General features: G+C 41.7%; 1 protein-coding gene across 3 annotated transcripts in view; it reads right to left on the bottom strand.

Annotated features, from left to right (window-relative positions):
* The window catches only part of DIS3L2 (DIS3 like 3'-5' exoribonuclease 2), a 205,184-nt gene that overhangs the window by 126,165 nt on the left and 64,335 nt on the right, over nucleotides 1-14,684 (bottom strand). For all 3 annotated transcript variants that reach the window (XM_031043063.2, XM_005142298.3, XM_031043064.2), the window contains 2 exons: nucleotides 2,447-2,553; nucleotides 1,008-1,255 (listed from right to left, as the gene is read on the bottom strand). In XM_031043063.2, coding sequence (XP_030898923.2) covers nucleotides 1,008-1,255; nucleotides 2,447-2,553 — 355 coding nt within the window. The remainder of the gene's footprint in view (nucleotides 1-1,007; nucleotides 1,256-2,446; nucleotides 2,554-14,684) is intronic.

A 14,684-nucleotide genomic window follows, 5' to 3' on the forward strand; every position in this document is an offset into this window, starting at 1 on the left:
CAGAACAACTCTGCAAGGGGAAGAGGAAAGTTGGGATTTATGCCCAACTGCCATTACTGCATGTGCTCCAGATTACATCCAGATGCCCACTACCTGCAGAATTTGAGCACAGCATTGCCTTAGGTCAGAGTTACCTACTCTGGATCATCAACAACTCAGGACTACTCAGGTCTTCCCAAGATAACTGAACAAATTTATCAATATCCACAGTTTATTATAGAGACCAACCCAACAGGAAACAGTGTGGCTACTCCAGGCAGGAGCTTGGCACACTGCAACTGTTCCTAAGAAAAAAATGAAAATGCTGAAAACTACAGGGGCTTCCTTGTGGAGAGGCAAAATGAACTTACAACCTAAACCCAGCCCAGCATAGGTCATTTCTGTAGCCCTGGCTTAAAATCTCCTCCTTCCTGACAACAATGCCTTCAAATTGAACTCTATAGAGAGCAACAGCTTTACAGTGCCTCCTGAAATGCACAGAGTGCAACACCTTCCTTGAAGCAATGCAAATTTAAAACCACAAAAATCTGTTACTTCCTTCTACTTCTTATTAGTAAAAGCTTACAAAACAAAGTCTCACAGCTACTGAAATACTTCCTGATGCAGAAGTGAAAAGCCTACACACTGTGTAGTACTCTTACACAAAGGGAAGCAACACTGAAAGGCTGTCAGCACTCCATGGTGCTTATACTGGTCAGGCTAAGTACCTGTGTCTGTTCCCTCTAGACTACAAGCTTTTCTGAGCAAAACCCATATGCTCATTAATACTGTGATGTGCCAGCACACTGAAACATGAACCAAAAGAAACTAACATTATGTAGCCATGAGGTTAACTAGTGATGAGCTATCCTTAGCCTCCTCACAGTTTATCCACCAAATACCAGAGAAATACAAGACAAGCATCTTGTTAACAGATTCCTGTCTCTATTACATGTACTATATTAAGTGAAGCCAAGCATTCCAACTAGGAATCTCAGTCATCTCTACTTCCAATAGCAGCTACATACCCTGTTGCAAAGTTGCTGTCTTCTTTCCAGTCCACTATGCGACAGACGAAGAGTATATTTGAATAGTCCTGAGGCCTGGTCACAAAGTCTGGAGGGCAATCAGCCAAGGACACATAGATCCTGGGCACTCTGTGGTCCACAGGTGAGAACATGGCACACCTCTTGAAGAGTTCACTATTCTTGTCTGCCAGAAGCTTGATGAAACCTGTAGCTGCTCGGGAATGCTTCTTTTCCAAAATATAGACCACCTGGAAGAGGCAGTTAATACCTTCAGAGAAACTTATTTTCTTTAATGGAACAGGGATACGCAGAGGGTCAGCAGAATATCTAGAAAAATCTCAATGCCTATATCACGTTTTCCCTCTGTGTGTATATGTGTGCATGTGCATTTTTTATCTGAGTACCTATTTACAGTGTAGTTTCCTTGCCATCTTGCTCATGGCTATAGAATAGCTAAGTGCCTTCCAAGTGCTAGCTCTCTACAGTAATTTTCTTGATTACAGAACAAAACCAGACAAGAAGCAGATGCTTCCAAATGCAGAGAATTAGCCACAAAATACAAGCAACTCCTATAAAATCTTTCATTTGCATCCTCAGCCTGTGATTTTGACATTCTGCGCAGAACAGGCCAGTCCAAAAACAGTGCCACTGGCAAATCCAATGCTAACCACAGGAAAGGATGTGCTGTGGGGAATTTGGCAGTTCTCTCCTTCTCTCTGTTCTTTCTGAAGTTAGGGGTTATTTTACCTTTATACAACATGGCTTTGAAAAGAATAATAAACTACAATATCACTAAATAATTGTTCCAGAGAGGTGTTCATCCAGGCTATATTTTTTGTAGACCATAATAAATCACTGGATAGCAGAAATATTATAGCCGATTTTCTAGGCTTATACAGAAGAGTCCTTCTAGAAGATTTCAGAAGCTGCACCTCTGTGTGATTCTGAGCACTGAAACTGCCATACTGGATGAGACCAGAGGGCAGCCCAGCCCACAGCAGGGACCAGAATCTAAACGCTGCAAAGGAAAGCCCAAGTCATGGAAGAGACCTGATCCAGGTGACCCGGTAGACCATTTCTGGTCTCTTAACACTCAGAGATTGACTTAAATCTTGAATCAGAAGCACTAGTAGCCTTTCCAAAGTCTGTAAGAATTCATTCTGACAACTTTGGATATCTTGACACTCATATTAGTAGCCAATCTTTTTCCTGAATCTTGCTACGTAAGTCTCTGTAACAAAGAAAGGGAATTTAAACTAGTATAATTGGTAAAAACAACATGACTTTTGATTTTTATCAGATCAGACAATTACTCTCTTTGAAATGGAGAATGAGATTCAAAGATCAACAGATGGAGACTACAGGGAAGTCAGAGCTGATCTCCTTCAGCCTTTGTGAGCACAAATGTAGTACTCGCTTGTCAGTCTCCATGGAGTTACCTTGGCTGTCCTTTGAAGACACTTATCTGGGAGGAGCCTGGGATCATTCACCTTGGGTCCATCATCTTGCTTTGTTCTGTGCACAGCACTGATCCCAACAGCCTTTGCTGCACCAAACAAACACAATAGTTACTGTAGCACATTTCCACGACAAATTCATATTGCTGTAAACTACAGTACAAGCTGCATCTACTACTTATATGAAAGAAAAAAGATCCCTCAAGTGTCAGAATAGCCAAGCATGAAGCAATTATTACTTCTCCAGGCTACCAAAAAGAGCAGAGATATGTTCACTTACCATGCAGGTCTGCTGAAAAGCAACAAAAATCAAAATAAATCCCAACTTTACAAGTAGTTCTGTGTGATGTACTCTAGGTTACCCTGCTCTTGCAGGGGGGTTGGACTAGATGATCTTTCGAGGTCCCTTTCAACCCTTGGGATTCTGTGATTCTGTAGAACTATACCAGCCATAATAAACAAAATGGTGGGAAACACGTTGTTTATTAAATACTAACAACTACATGCATTTCCTGTCATTTCTTAAAGTCATTAACATTATATAAGTAGTCCTTTAAGTAAATATGATCACTTAATATTTAATTTCCTTTTAAAAAATATATGTACAGTTAGAAAATGTATGTTTATCTGTGAAACAGAAACCATGTCTACTAAGCTGACCCTCTTTGGCTGTAGACCAGGATTATGAAAAAGTCCTATGAAAGTAATTGCTGCATATGACAAACAGCTCCCTCCCCCTGAAATCTCTTGACCAGACACTGTTAATATTTAAATCAACTGTCAATTAATTTCTACTTTGCAATTCTGAAGTATTCAAGTATCTGAGTTTGGAAACACAGAATCACAGAATGGTTTGGGTTGGAAGGGACCTTAAGGATCATCCAGTTCCAATCTCCCTTGCCATGGGCAGGGACACCTTCCATTAGATCAGGTTGTTCAAAGCCTTGTCCAACCTGGCCTTGAACATTGCCAGGGATGGTGCAGCCACAGCTTCTCTCAGCAGCCTGCTCCAGTGTCTCACCACTCTCAGAGGGAACTTCTTCCTAAAGCCTAACCTGATGGCTTCACATTTACACAGGGAAAGTTTAGATTTGATATAAGGAAGAAATCAATTACTGTAAGGGTGGTGAAGCACTGGAATGGGTTGCCCAAGGAAGTTGTGAATACTCCATCCCTAGCTGTGTTCAAGGCCAGGTTGGATGAAGCCTTGGGTGATATGGTTTAGTGTGAGGTGTCCTGCCCATGGCAGGGGGGTTGGAACTGGATGATCTCGAGGTCCTTTCCAACCCAAACTATTCTATGATTCTCCTTTGTCCTACCCCTAAGTACCTTTCTAGAAAGCCTCTCTCCAGCTTTCTTGTTGGCCCCTTTAGGTACTAGAAGGCTGTTGTAAGTCTCCCTCGAGCCTTCTTCAGGCTGAACATCTGCAAGAGATGGCTGACACACTGAATGCATATAGCATTTACAAATATCCAAAGCAATCTTTATTATGGAGAAGGCTGGGAACAGTCCCTTCTTAAGCTGCATCTCTGCTGAGAGCCTGTGTTTACTGCTCTGACATTTTTCTGATGGAAGCATCCATGTGCTCTTGTCTGGAAAAAGATGGCTGCTTTTTTCCACTTGTACACCACCACATCCATCTCAAACACATGTGCTAAAATTAGGCCTTGAGTGTTCAAAAGGAATTTTGCTTCCTTAAAGAAAGACTGCGGCACCAAGTGCAAGTTTCAAGGGATGAAGCTGTCACTGTTTTCCTTGGAAGACATGAGATAAAGCAATCTTTTGGTGAAGGCTGTGCTCCAGCAGGCCAACAGCGCTCATGAATGTGAGAAAGCCTCAAGGAGAAGAGTGGTGTCTTACAGTCCCTGGCCCCCAGATGACACCCATCTGTCCTGCAGAGACCCTTGATGGAGGCTGCTGGTGACACGATGGATGGAGGGGGCTGGGCTGCGGGAGGGGCAGCTGCAGCTGCTGGCAGCATCAAGCATGCTTGAGTGCTGAGGAAGGGTGCTTGGGGGAAGCTGGGGTGGGGGCGTGTGTGGTGCTGTGGTGCAGCTTGCCCTGAGGGGAACGGCTGTGCACCACCGTCACCAGGGCACATTCACAGATGGTCCTGCCACTGTGGATGGCCTTGGGTGCCTTCAGGCAAAGTTACCCCAGCAATCGGCAGTCAGTGACAGCTATCACTCTAATGACAAATGCTGGTTCTCATATGGCCCTAATTATCCCCAGCTTTGCCTTCTCATAGATCTTCAGACTTTGCCTCTCCCGAGACTGTATTTTTCAGAAGAATCTAAATGACTTTGATTTTATCATTACTGACTTGTTAGTAGCAATGCTGAGAGGAGAAAGGAGAGATATTCAGGTGTTTAATCTACTTTCCTAAAAAAAGCAGCAGTAGTAGCAGCAGCAAGCCAACTTCTTTTTTCACTTTTCCTACTGACAGAAACACAGATTTGCCACAAGCAGGGTTACTAAGGGATAAAATAACCAGAGCTTTATGGCAACAAATTGGGGGGAAAAGTTGCTTTGATAAAGTTTTAAAGTGGGGATACCCAAGCTATCTCATTTCTTTACCTCCTTTAAGGTCTTTGCTGGCTAAAGGTCGTATCAGGCAAGTAAAGAATAAAAGCAAGGAGCCATTCTGTTTTCCTACAGATTTTAAGCCATCACTTAATAGTCATAGGTTTACAGTGTGCCAACCATAAAGACGGCTAGGACAAAGAAGATGACAATCTACTACAAAGAAACACTGGCAGGGGCAGAGGGCAAGGAGACATTGGTAGGCCATGCCTTTAAGCACACCTGCCTCAAGCCCAGGGCTTTACTGAAGTGAACCTTCCTCACTACACGGCACACATTGGATAGAAATCAGATCTAAACGTGTTTGGGGAAAAAAAACAAGAGCTGCATGTGCTGCTTTCTCAACACAGCAGAACAACAGCAGTGACTCAAGGTCCAGCAGGTAAGAATGAGAAAATCACCAGGAGCCACACAAGGAACATGCTTGTTAGCATTGCTTTCTTTCCACTTATCCTTCCAACTTCCATTTCTGCAAAAAGTCATTTGCATTTTTACACTGAGGCAGCTTTTCCTGTCAAAAAATGAGCCAGTGATGTCCTTGGGAGGTATGGCATATACTCATGTGAAAGCACAGAAGTACAGGAGGGAGCCATCACAGGGAGCACAATAAATGGGTGACCAGGACTTCCTTTGCCTGGGATGAAGAATATGCAGGGCTGGAGCATTTTCCCCCGTCTTGCTGAAGCTGAGTCCCATGTGAATCCAATACAGGTACCAGAAAACATCTAAATTCTCACTGTGGGATGTGGTAGAACTTGCTTTTTTCCTTCACAGCCAACACAAACCAGGAGCTTTTGGCTAGCTGGAGAGCATCTTCTTCAGGGGTTTCTCCAATTCCAGCATTACTGAAATTCTATTCTATTAGAGTCCAACTTACAAACCCTGGGATATACAACTATACTATCAACAGAAAGAAAAAAGGAAGTAAATGCTAGCCATCTGCTTATTCTTACCTGTCTTTCTTAATCAACATCAGTACCTAAAAGGTCACTTACTAATGTGAAACTCTCCTGAAACAAGGGACAGAGAAGAAGACACACAAGGAACTCTACTCCTTGGGCCAAGAGATGTGGACTTCTCTATAGCTTGTAGCTGCTCCTTTTAAAGTCTAAATTTTTTCAGTACTGGGCTTATATCCAATGCTTGGAGGTGTACAATAGCAGAGCACTAGCAATGAGGGGTCCCTGTGAGAAATCCCCCTGCTCAGAAAGGACAACTGCCTAGATCCAATGTCCACCTGGCTCAATTGTCACATTATTGCACAGAAACCTCAGTCTCAACAGCAGTAATATGCCACGAAAGTTTGGTACTCAAGACCCCAAATACACTTCTGGCAGTCCCTCTCCTCCATGGCACATCCTCCTTCCCTCCAAAGAAGTTGGATCTTGGTGTGTGGACAGAAAGAGGAGGTATCAGGGTCCCACCAGTGACTGGTTGTCTAGAACATGCCAGCTGTGAGGAAAATATCTCCCACAACAGGGAAGAGCCATAAAGGCAATCCTAAAGGAGAGTTAACTTGAGAGAGGAGCAGGATTTTGAGCAGGGGAGGTAGGAAGAAACTCCTTGTATTATGCCAAACTAAAAATGAATTATTCTGACCCCTTTACTGCAGTTGTTATCCAATGACCATTCAATATTTCTACCCTGGGCAAAGACATGTTTTCTGAGAAAGAATTACTATGTTAGCTTGGGCAGTACTTCATCAGCTTATCTTACAGTGAAAACACACTTCAGCAACCAGGATCCAGTGAAACTGCATTAAAATCTCCGTGTTTTCCTTTCAGCGATTATCTGACAAACCAAAACTGTAAGTCTTACTTTCAAAAAGAAAAAAAAAAGTAAAATTAGGCACTAGATAGAAAAAGCAATTCAAATTAGTTATGTTATTAGCAACAAAGTACATCCAGAACACTTGGAATCTGCCTCCCTCTGTAACAGATCAATTTAGGCAGGTTCAATACACACTTGGATTTGCCTGATGGGCATTCCTAAGCCAAACTTTTTTTTTTAAAGCCCCCCAAATTTCTTTTTACAATTAAATTACCATGACATTATAAGGTGGCCAAAGTGGACCACAAGTCATCATACTAGACTTCTGATTACTTGTGACACATCCAAAATTATTTTCACTACGTTTGCATTGGTCACTGTGGAAATTTGCAATCCTGTCCAAAAGGAATACAATTAAAGATGCAATACCCACTAGCAAATGAAAATATATCGCAGTTTCAGATCTCAGAAACAACTCACTGGAAAAAAAGTCTCCCTCCCTGGATGGAAAAAAACAAGTTTTTTTAAAAAAATATGTTTGATGTTTGCTACTTCAGCTAGGAAAAAGAAAAACTATGCAAGAAGTTAGCCAGCATATCTAAGAATCCCATCAGAAGGCATTATTGATATTCAGCTTTTAAAACAGAAAATATGGGTCTTAAGCTTAGTGCTCAGATACCAACACACCTGTAAACCTTTCAATAGCAAACTGTCCTAGTTACTACTGAAGTAACACGTTTTCTGATGTCTACTTCAATAAATGGTTTTCAGCATATTATGTCTTAGTACCAAATACGGATGGAAAGTGGCGTAAAACAAACCAATTATATACATCTCAAGGATTGTGTCACATTCAAAAAGGATGTGTTTTTGTAAGTTCTGTTTATATTAATACAAGAAACATATGGAAATGAAAACTTTCAACCAAGAAGTGATACATTCAGATGCATGCACAGATTTGCTCTAGGTTATTACACTATCCTTCTACAGCCTTCATTTTTAGGGACAACGAGAAGGAAACATGTTGCTGTTTAGAAGACATTACAAGGGCTCTTCATGTTCAGCTATTGATGATTACTGGCACAGAACAGATTTTTCCTCCAGAACACAAACTGCTGGTAGGAACCAGCAGTCCACATCATACTTGGTCCTCCCTTCACCAAGCAAAGCAAAACTAACTTTCTGAGGATCAAAGCAAAGGGATCTGGTTTCTTAGAAACACCTGTCCTTACATGGATGATCTCAGTTCCTACAGTTATTTCAGTGCCCACAGAGGCAGAAGCTTCTGCTGATCTTGATAGATTTCTCTGCCCTGGAGTCAGAAGTTCAGAGGTCCAAGTGAACTCTCCGAAGTCTCGCCTAGCAGAGTAAAGAGCCCTTCCTCCTTACCCAAGAGGGAACAGAGTAGGGAAAAAGTGCCATTTCACCTGGTACCAGGCACTATGGAAAATTGAAATTTATTTTAAATGGGTGACAAGAAGGCTTGCTCAGCAAAATATCATAGAAGAAACAGTACTTTGTGAGCACTGGTATCTTCACACACAGAGCTTTCCACCTGCAATGGGGAAGACAAGTAGTTCACTGTGATGAGACTGTTTAGCCAACAGTTTTGGAACTTAACACATGCAGGCAACCTGTCCAAACTCAGCCTGCCAGCTCCCATGTGCAATGCAAGGGGATTCACCAAGTAAGAAGCAAAGCTGCTCCAAACCATGCAGCAATGAGACAACCTGAGTTATCTCATTGCAGAGCTCTGTGTCTATTGAACAGGACTAACTTCATTAGAGATGTTTATTTTGAATACTCATTTAAGCAGACTTGCCATGCCACAGCTGCTCATGTCTGAACACCTGAACTCACACACCTGTATGCCCAACAGCACACCGAAGATGAGAACCAGGAGACTCAGATAATAAGCAAGAAGATTTTTGAAGATGCACAGGTGGGAGGAGTCCCACCCAGAGAGGGAGAGGAGAAGCATAATAACAGATGCATGCAGCACAGAGACAAGCATGTGCAATAACAAACAACAAAGACAATGTGAAGAGGTGAGTATACCTGGCTTTCTTACTCATGTAACGTAGCCAAGCATCTAAATTATTTACTTACATTTAGCCACCTCCACGACTAAGGATATGGCAGAATGATGAGACAGGAGTGTCACTTTTCCTTTAAAACCCTCCCAAGCTGTTCCACAACAAAGATTCAACACCATTTGGGGAAGCTGCCATCTAGTCCAACAGATCAAACTGTAGCTGTCTCAGCAGCCACATAACATTACTACAGACAGAGCACAGGTACTCAGGCCTCCTGACACTCTTATGTACTTGAGAAGCTGCCAATCAACAGGGGGGTGGAAGCTTTACTGCGATAGAATTAAACTTCAAAAAAATCAGGTAATGCTGCAGTCTACACAAATACGGTTTTATTGCATTAATGGCAAGTAAAATTAAATGTTACCAATTTTTTTTCATTGAGTATTTTGCCTATTTAATTTTCTTCCCTCCTGTCCATGCATCTGTTCCTAAAGTGTGTGTGTGTCCAATTTTACTACTGTATGGAAAATATGTTAGCTGAATGAATCCTAGTCTGATTCATCCTGGAAACTTTGCTGCTAACAATGACCGTACTCTAATATGTTTGTCTTCACACCCACCATTCATTCTCAGTATCATGCCCTCTCACTTACTTGACCTAAACTCGTAACTCAAAGGAGAAACACAGGTGAATTCAGAAACAGATGGTAATACGCTGAACTTAATCTTGTTCCTGTTACCTAATGATATAAGTTGTTTGGGGTTTTTTTTTGCCTTACTCAAGAAGCCATTTGGGGGTAAAGATAACTTACTAGGCAAGAACAGTGTAAGAAGCTTTCCCAGTGTTAACTTGCACTGCAGACTTCCACTGTGGAACAACAGAATAACTGGAGCTTATTCAGCTTGTAGCATTTAATCAATGCAACTTTAAAGCCCAATTTGTTCAATACCAGTAGAACATTTTTCTCAAGTTGCCTTACTGTTTATTCTTCAAGAAATCTATGCTCTTGTTTAAGAAGAGATATAGCAACAACCAAAAGAACTAGATTCAGAGACCCACAAACATGAACTTAGGATAAACTAATACAGAGCTGTCTCAAGCAGCTGAAACAGCTCCAGCTTCTCTGCTGCTTTTCCAGGCTTCAGCAGAGTGAAACCGATCTGATTTCTGACAGTTCCACCTCAAGGATTTCTATTAAAAGCTGTGTAACTGAGAAGATTTCCTTGTGAGCTTTCACTCTGCTGTGGCCTAGAAATGTTAATAGCTATGCAATGGAGTTGATCCATCTCCAGAAGGCTTCAGGCTAGGAAAGAAGCGTGAAGACTCCTTAAAAGCACTCAGAGTAAATGAGAGCCTCTGAAGAGGAGAGAGAAGAACATTTATTCCTTCCAGCAGCTAGTGACATTGGTAGGCTCCAAATTTGTCAGAGATTTCATGGCAGCTAAACTGAAAGAAAGGGAAGCCTGAGCAGAGCAGAGGGACAGCACACGGTCCAGATTCTTGTCACCGTCATCCCTTCCCTACCAGCCTTGGCCAAGGAATAGTAGTAATATCTCTCTGAATTGCATATGCCAACCTGAGACACTGCTAGCTGCAGAAGGACTCCAGGTGCCAGAGGAAGACAGGCAGGCAACTTGTCAAGATTAAAAGGAGACAGAGAGGACACGTAAGTACAAGAGGGGTTATGAAAGTACAGGAGAAGGTGCAGAAGTGCAAAACAGAGACTAAACTCTAGATTATAAATTAATTCTTATACTCTGCTAGAAGGATCCAAAAACCTTTCTAAGCACTACTGCAGAGCATCATCTTGAGAAAAGAATGGTTTAATGCATTATCACACAACTGCAATGAAGTTCTCAAATGCCACCACTTCTGTTGAGGCAAGCAACCCCAATATAGTCAACAAAAGACTCCAGTTGGTAGAAGTGTGGACACCGAGCAATTCTAGATTGTAATTTCTGGCATTGTCAGGGCTAGTAGACTGACAGTATCATTTAACTTGAAAAGAGATTTGACCAGCATCCACCTGGCCAATGCTGAACAGAGGGAGACACGAGCAAGTTCTGCAGCAGCTCCAACCTACATTCTGTTGACTCTATCTATTAAACATCAGCTATTCAATTTCCCAGCACACAATTGGCTGAGTTAGCTGTCAGTTTACTCTGTCTGTAAATGAGCTATTTCTAGCCAAATATCATTAGGTCAAGGCAGTGAGCAAGCCTCAGACATTCACATATTCAAACTCTGATTTGCAGAACTGTAGGTGTAAGTGGAAATCCTGAACAAACACAACTATCTGATTGCTGCCAGAGCAGCCAGTCCACCAACTTGACTTCTGTGAGCCACCCGGTGGGAAGCAGAAGATTTCATGTAACTGGTAAAGTAAGATCTCTTGTAAGAAGAGTTGAAAAAAGCTGAGCAAACTAGTTTGGAAAGGATAGCTTCTGGCACAGTGACAGTCTGACAAACTTTTATTTGACTATCCTTTTGCTAAGAAAGGCTGAGGCACTTTCATGAGCACAGCTACCATCCTCAAGTGTACTAGTAGCTGCTACTGTCCAATTGCCGATGTTTCTTTACCAGAGTAATCCGATTGCAGTATTTAACAAGAGACGGCTCGCATTTGTATGAAGCCCATGTGACATGCAAGTCTGTATAGAGAAACAGCACTGTAAAGTGTTCTGTACAGAGTATTTTGCACTTTTCCTAGGTTGAGAGCATACAGAGAAGTTTTTATTACATATTGAAATGGAGTATAAGGAAAATCCTTCTACTGAATTACTTACAGAAATACTGTATCCCAGCTCAGTACTAAGTGATAAGATAAAGTTACACTGTCTCTGTTGCAGTAATCAATCTGAGTAAAGATTAAGAAAAAGAATCCCAGACCTGACAAAGGTCATGTTGACTGGTGGATGACTTTCCTGGATAGCAGTGACACAGAATAAGTCGAGAGTTCAGGGTAAAAGACAGAGGACTTGCCTGGCAGTACCAAGCACTACAGAGAATCTTTCTGTGTACACAGTATTGTTAGGCAAGTGCCAGGATGCTACTGCTGTGTTCTTTGCCTGGATTTCAACAGAGCATAGAAACCCCAGAGAGGGTCTGAAGGACACTAGTAGGAGAGCTGAGAAACACTCTTCAGGGTGCTCATTTTTACTGTCTTTGTGAAGACATAAAAACCCCAGAAAGTTTGTTTAGCATGTAGAGATATTTACACCTTGGAAATACAGCTGAAAATGCAAGAGGGAGTTTTCCAACTTTGCTAAAAAAGACCTACCTCCAGTGACCAAAACTTAACATTAAGACAATCTAACTTTGGAACAGGACAATACTGATCTTTGTGTAGAACAGCATGTTGGAGAGGAAAATGGCTCATCGCATCCTAGGTCAGAGACTTTTCTGAATATAACCTTTAACCCAACTTCTCTGCAATAGAAGTTCAGAAAAGTAGAGCAAACTCATTTGACCAGGGCACCTTCTGGCAGAGTGACATCAGTTATGAACTTTTACTTAAATATCCTTGAGCAAAGGAAGGCTGCTGCACTTTTACAAGCACAAGATCTTTCAGAAAGTTCATGGGTTGAGAATTAGGCTGAATGTGATGGTTTCTCCACTTCTACAGACTTCCCTTTTGTTTATCCCATCCCTTCTGGGGTTTTAGGTAGAGTAAGGCAGGAAGCACAGCTCTCAACTGCAGCACTTAGTGAAGACAGGTCTAACAACAGAGTCTCAGCCTGCAGCCCCATGCATAACAATTTCAACCATTTTGCTTTAAGCCCCACAGAGGCATAGGAAGCCCAAATTACAGTGACTTCAGGGAAATTCAGTCCACCCAAATTTGGACCATAATCAGTGAACACAATGTTTCATGCTTCAGAGCTTCTGACAGCAAGGGCCAACTTCAAATTCTTTGTCCCAGTATGAAAGCAGAGATGGAGGAGGTGACTATGCTCTGAAGAGGAACAGAGCCACAACAAGAGATGGGACACAGGCCAGGGCAGAAAAGACATCAAAACAGTCAGAGCTCCCAGCATGACCCAGAGTGCTCTTATTTGAATGACACATCTACTTTTGTTCTTCACGGTTCATTCTAATCATCATCAGCAGAACAAATGAGCCAGTAACAGAGATATTGCATAATAGGCAGCAATCTGCAGAGCTTGTGTACACACACAAAGATTTGAGCACCATCTCAACATGTCTCTTTTGCCCCAGAATTAGTAAAATTTACATCTGATTCGATTAGAGTAGCTATGGATATTTTTTACCCCCAGAAATCTGGTGGGCTTTTTGTTTAGCTTGGGTTTTGTCTAGGTCTCTTATATATATGTATCTTCTTATACATATGCACATATACCTGTATGCATATACATACATACATAAAGTGTCCATTAGAACATGATAGGCTATTTCTTGATTTTCTTTTATTAAATATGGTATCCTTGATGGCATCTTTGTCCAGCTTGAAACATTCAGTCTTCCCAACATTAGGAAAAAAAAGAAGAAAGCCTATCACAAGTGTTCATTCATGTTGCACTGGCCACAAGTTTTTTCTTCTGCTCCCTTCTGTGCATGAGGCCATGCAATGAGTCTGTGTAACAAATGCCACAAAGCCATGCTCTCAGGGAAAGTAACTACAACACTGGTTTTGGTGGGTCAGTAACAAACCCCCCCATGTGATTTCATCTCACATCAAACTCTGTGTTTTGCTACAATAGTTATTCCCAGCAGAAGGGATGTAACATAAGACTCATATACAGTTAGCTTGAAAGGAAAATTCAACAGGCAGCATCAGCCAAAGCAGCCCTCCCAGGGAATGCCCACACTAAACACAGGGAAGGGCACATCCACTCACCAACCCTTCAAAGCACTCTACCTCCCGATGCTGGTACCAAATTAAAGTGGATGACCTTAGGAAGTCCAGTGGGTATTATCCTCTAAGGCTAAGGTCTGCCTTGAAAAAGTGTATGTTTGGTCCTTTTAAAAGCATTCTGAGCCACACCTGGGGAGGCTGAATTTGGCAGGAACTTTTCTTTTTTCATGACAGTTATCACTGATACTAGAATAACTATAGCTATTTTCCAGGCAAGACTTAAAATCTGGGTAAGTGACGATATGAGAAAATGCATGAAAGACAGGAAACAAGCCAAAGCAATCATCAACTGCTCAAAAACACCTTCAGAAAAAGAAGTATCATAAACTTTATATGTATAAAAAAGAAGGGCATTAAAAAGCAGAGCAAGAAGAAACCAGAGAAAAGTTCATATGGGTTATATGGCTAAAGAAGCTGAACCAACTATTAAAAGAAGCGATAGCACAAATCAGGCTCAGCAGAAATCTAACTGGCACATCCACACCAGCCCCAAGGCTTGTTAAGGATGAACACAGAAAGGCCTTGAAAACAAAAGAAAACAGCTGGTTTAGGCAACTGCAATGGAAAAGTATGTTGGATTTCCACTGTGCAGACAATAGGCTGATCTAGTATTTGTCCTACAAATATTCTCCAAAGATAGAATTAAATGGCAAAACCCACTCAGATGGCATAGATTTTAAGAGATAACTCTAGATAAACTCCAACACAGGTCACTCTAGAGCATCTTGAGGAACTACAACGCACCAAGTAACTCTTATCAAGCCTTTAACACTAAAGCACAGTCATACAAGTAAAGTAAAATACTGGCTCAAGACTCCATTTATTCCAAATGGTGGTGTCAAACTAGAATGTATTTCTCAGACTTTTAATCTGGCACTGCTATCAGACACAACATGTAACTAGGAGCATTTTAGGAGAACTGTTGAGTCAAAGTGGCAGCTCAGCAGTGTGCAG

This window comes from Melopsittacus undulatus, chromosome 6, assembly GCF_012275295.1.
Source record: "Melopsittacus undulatus isolate bMelUnd1 chromosome 6, bMelUnd1.mat.Z, whole genome shotgun sequence".
NCBI classification, from domain to species: Eukaryota; Metazoa; Chordata; class Aves; order Psittaciformes; family Psittaculidae; genus Melopsittacus; species Melopsittacus undulatus.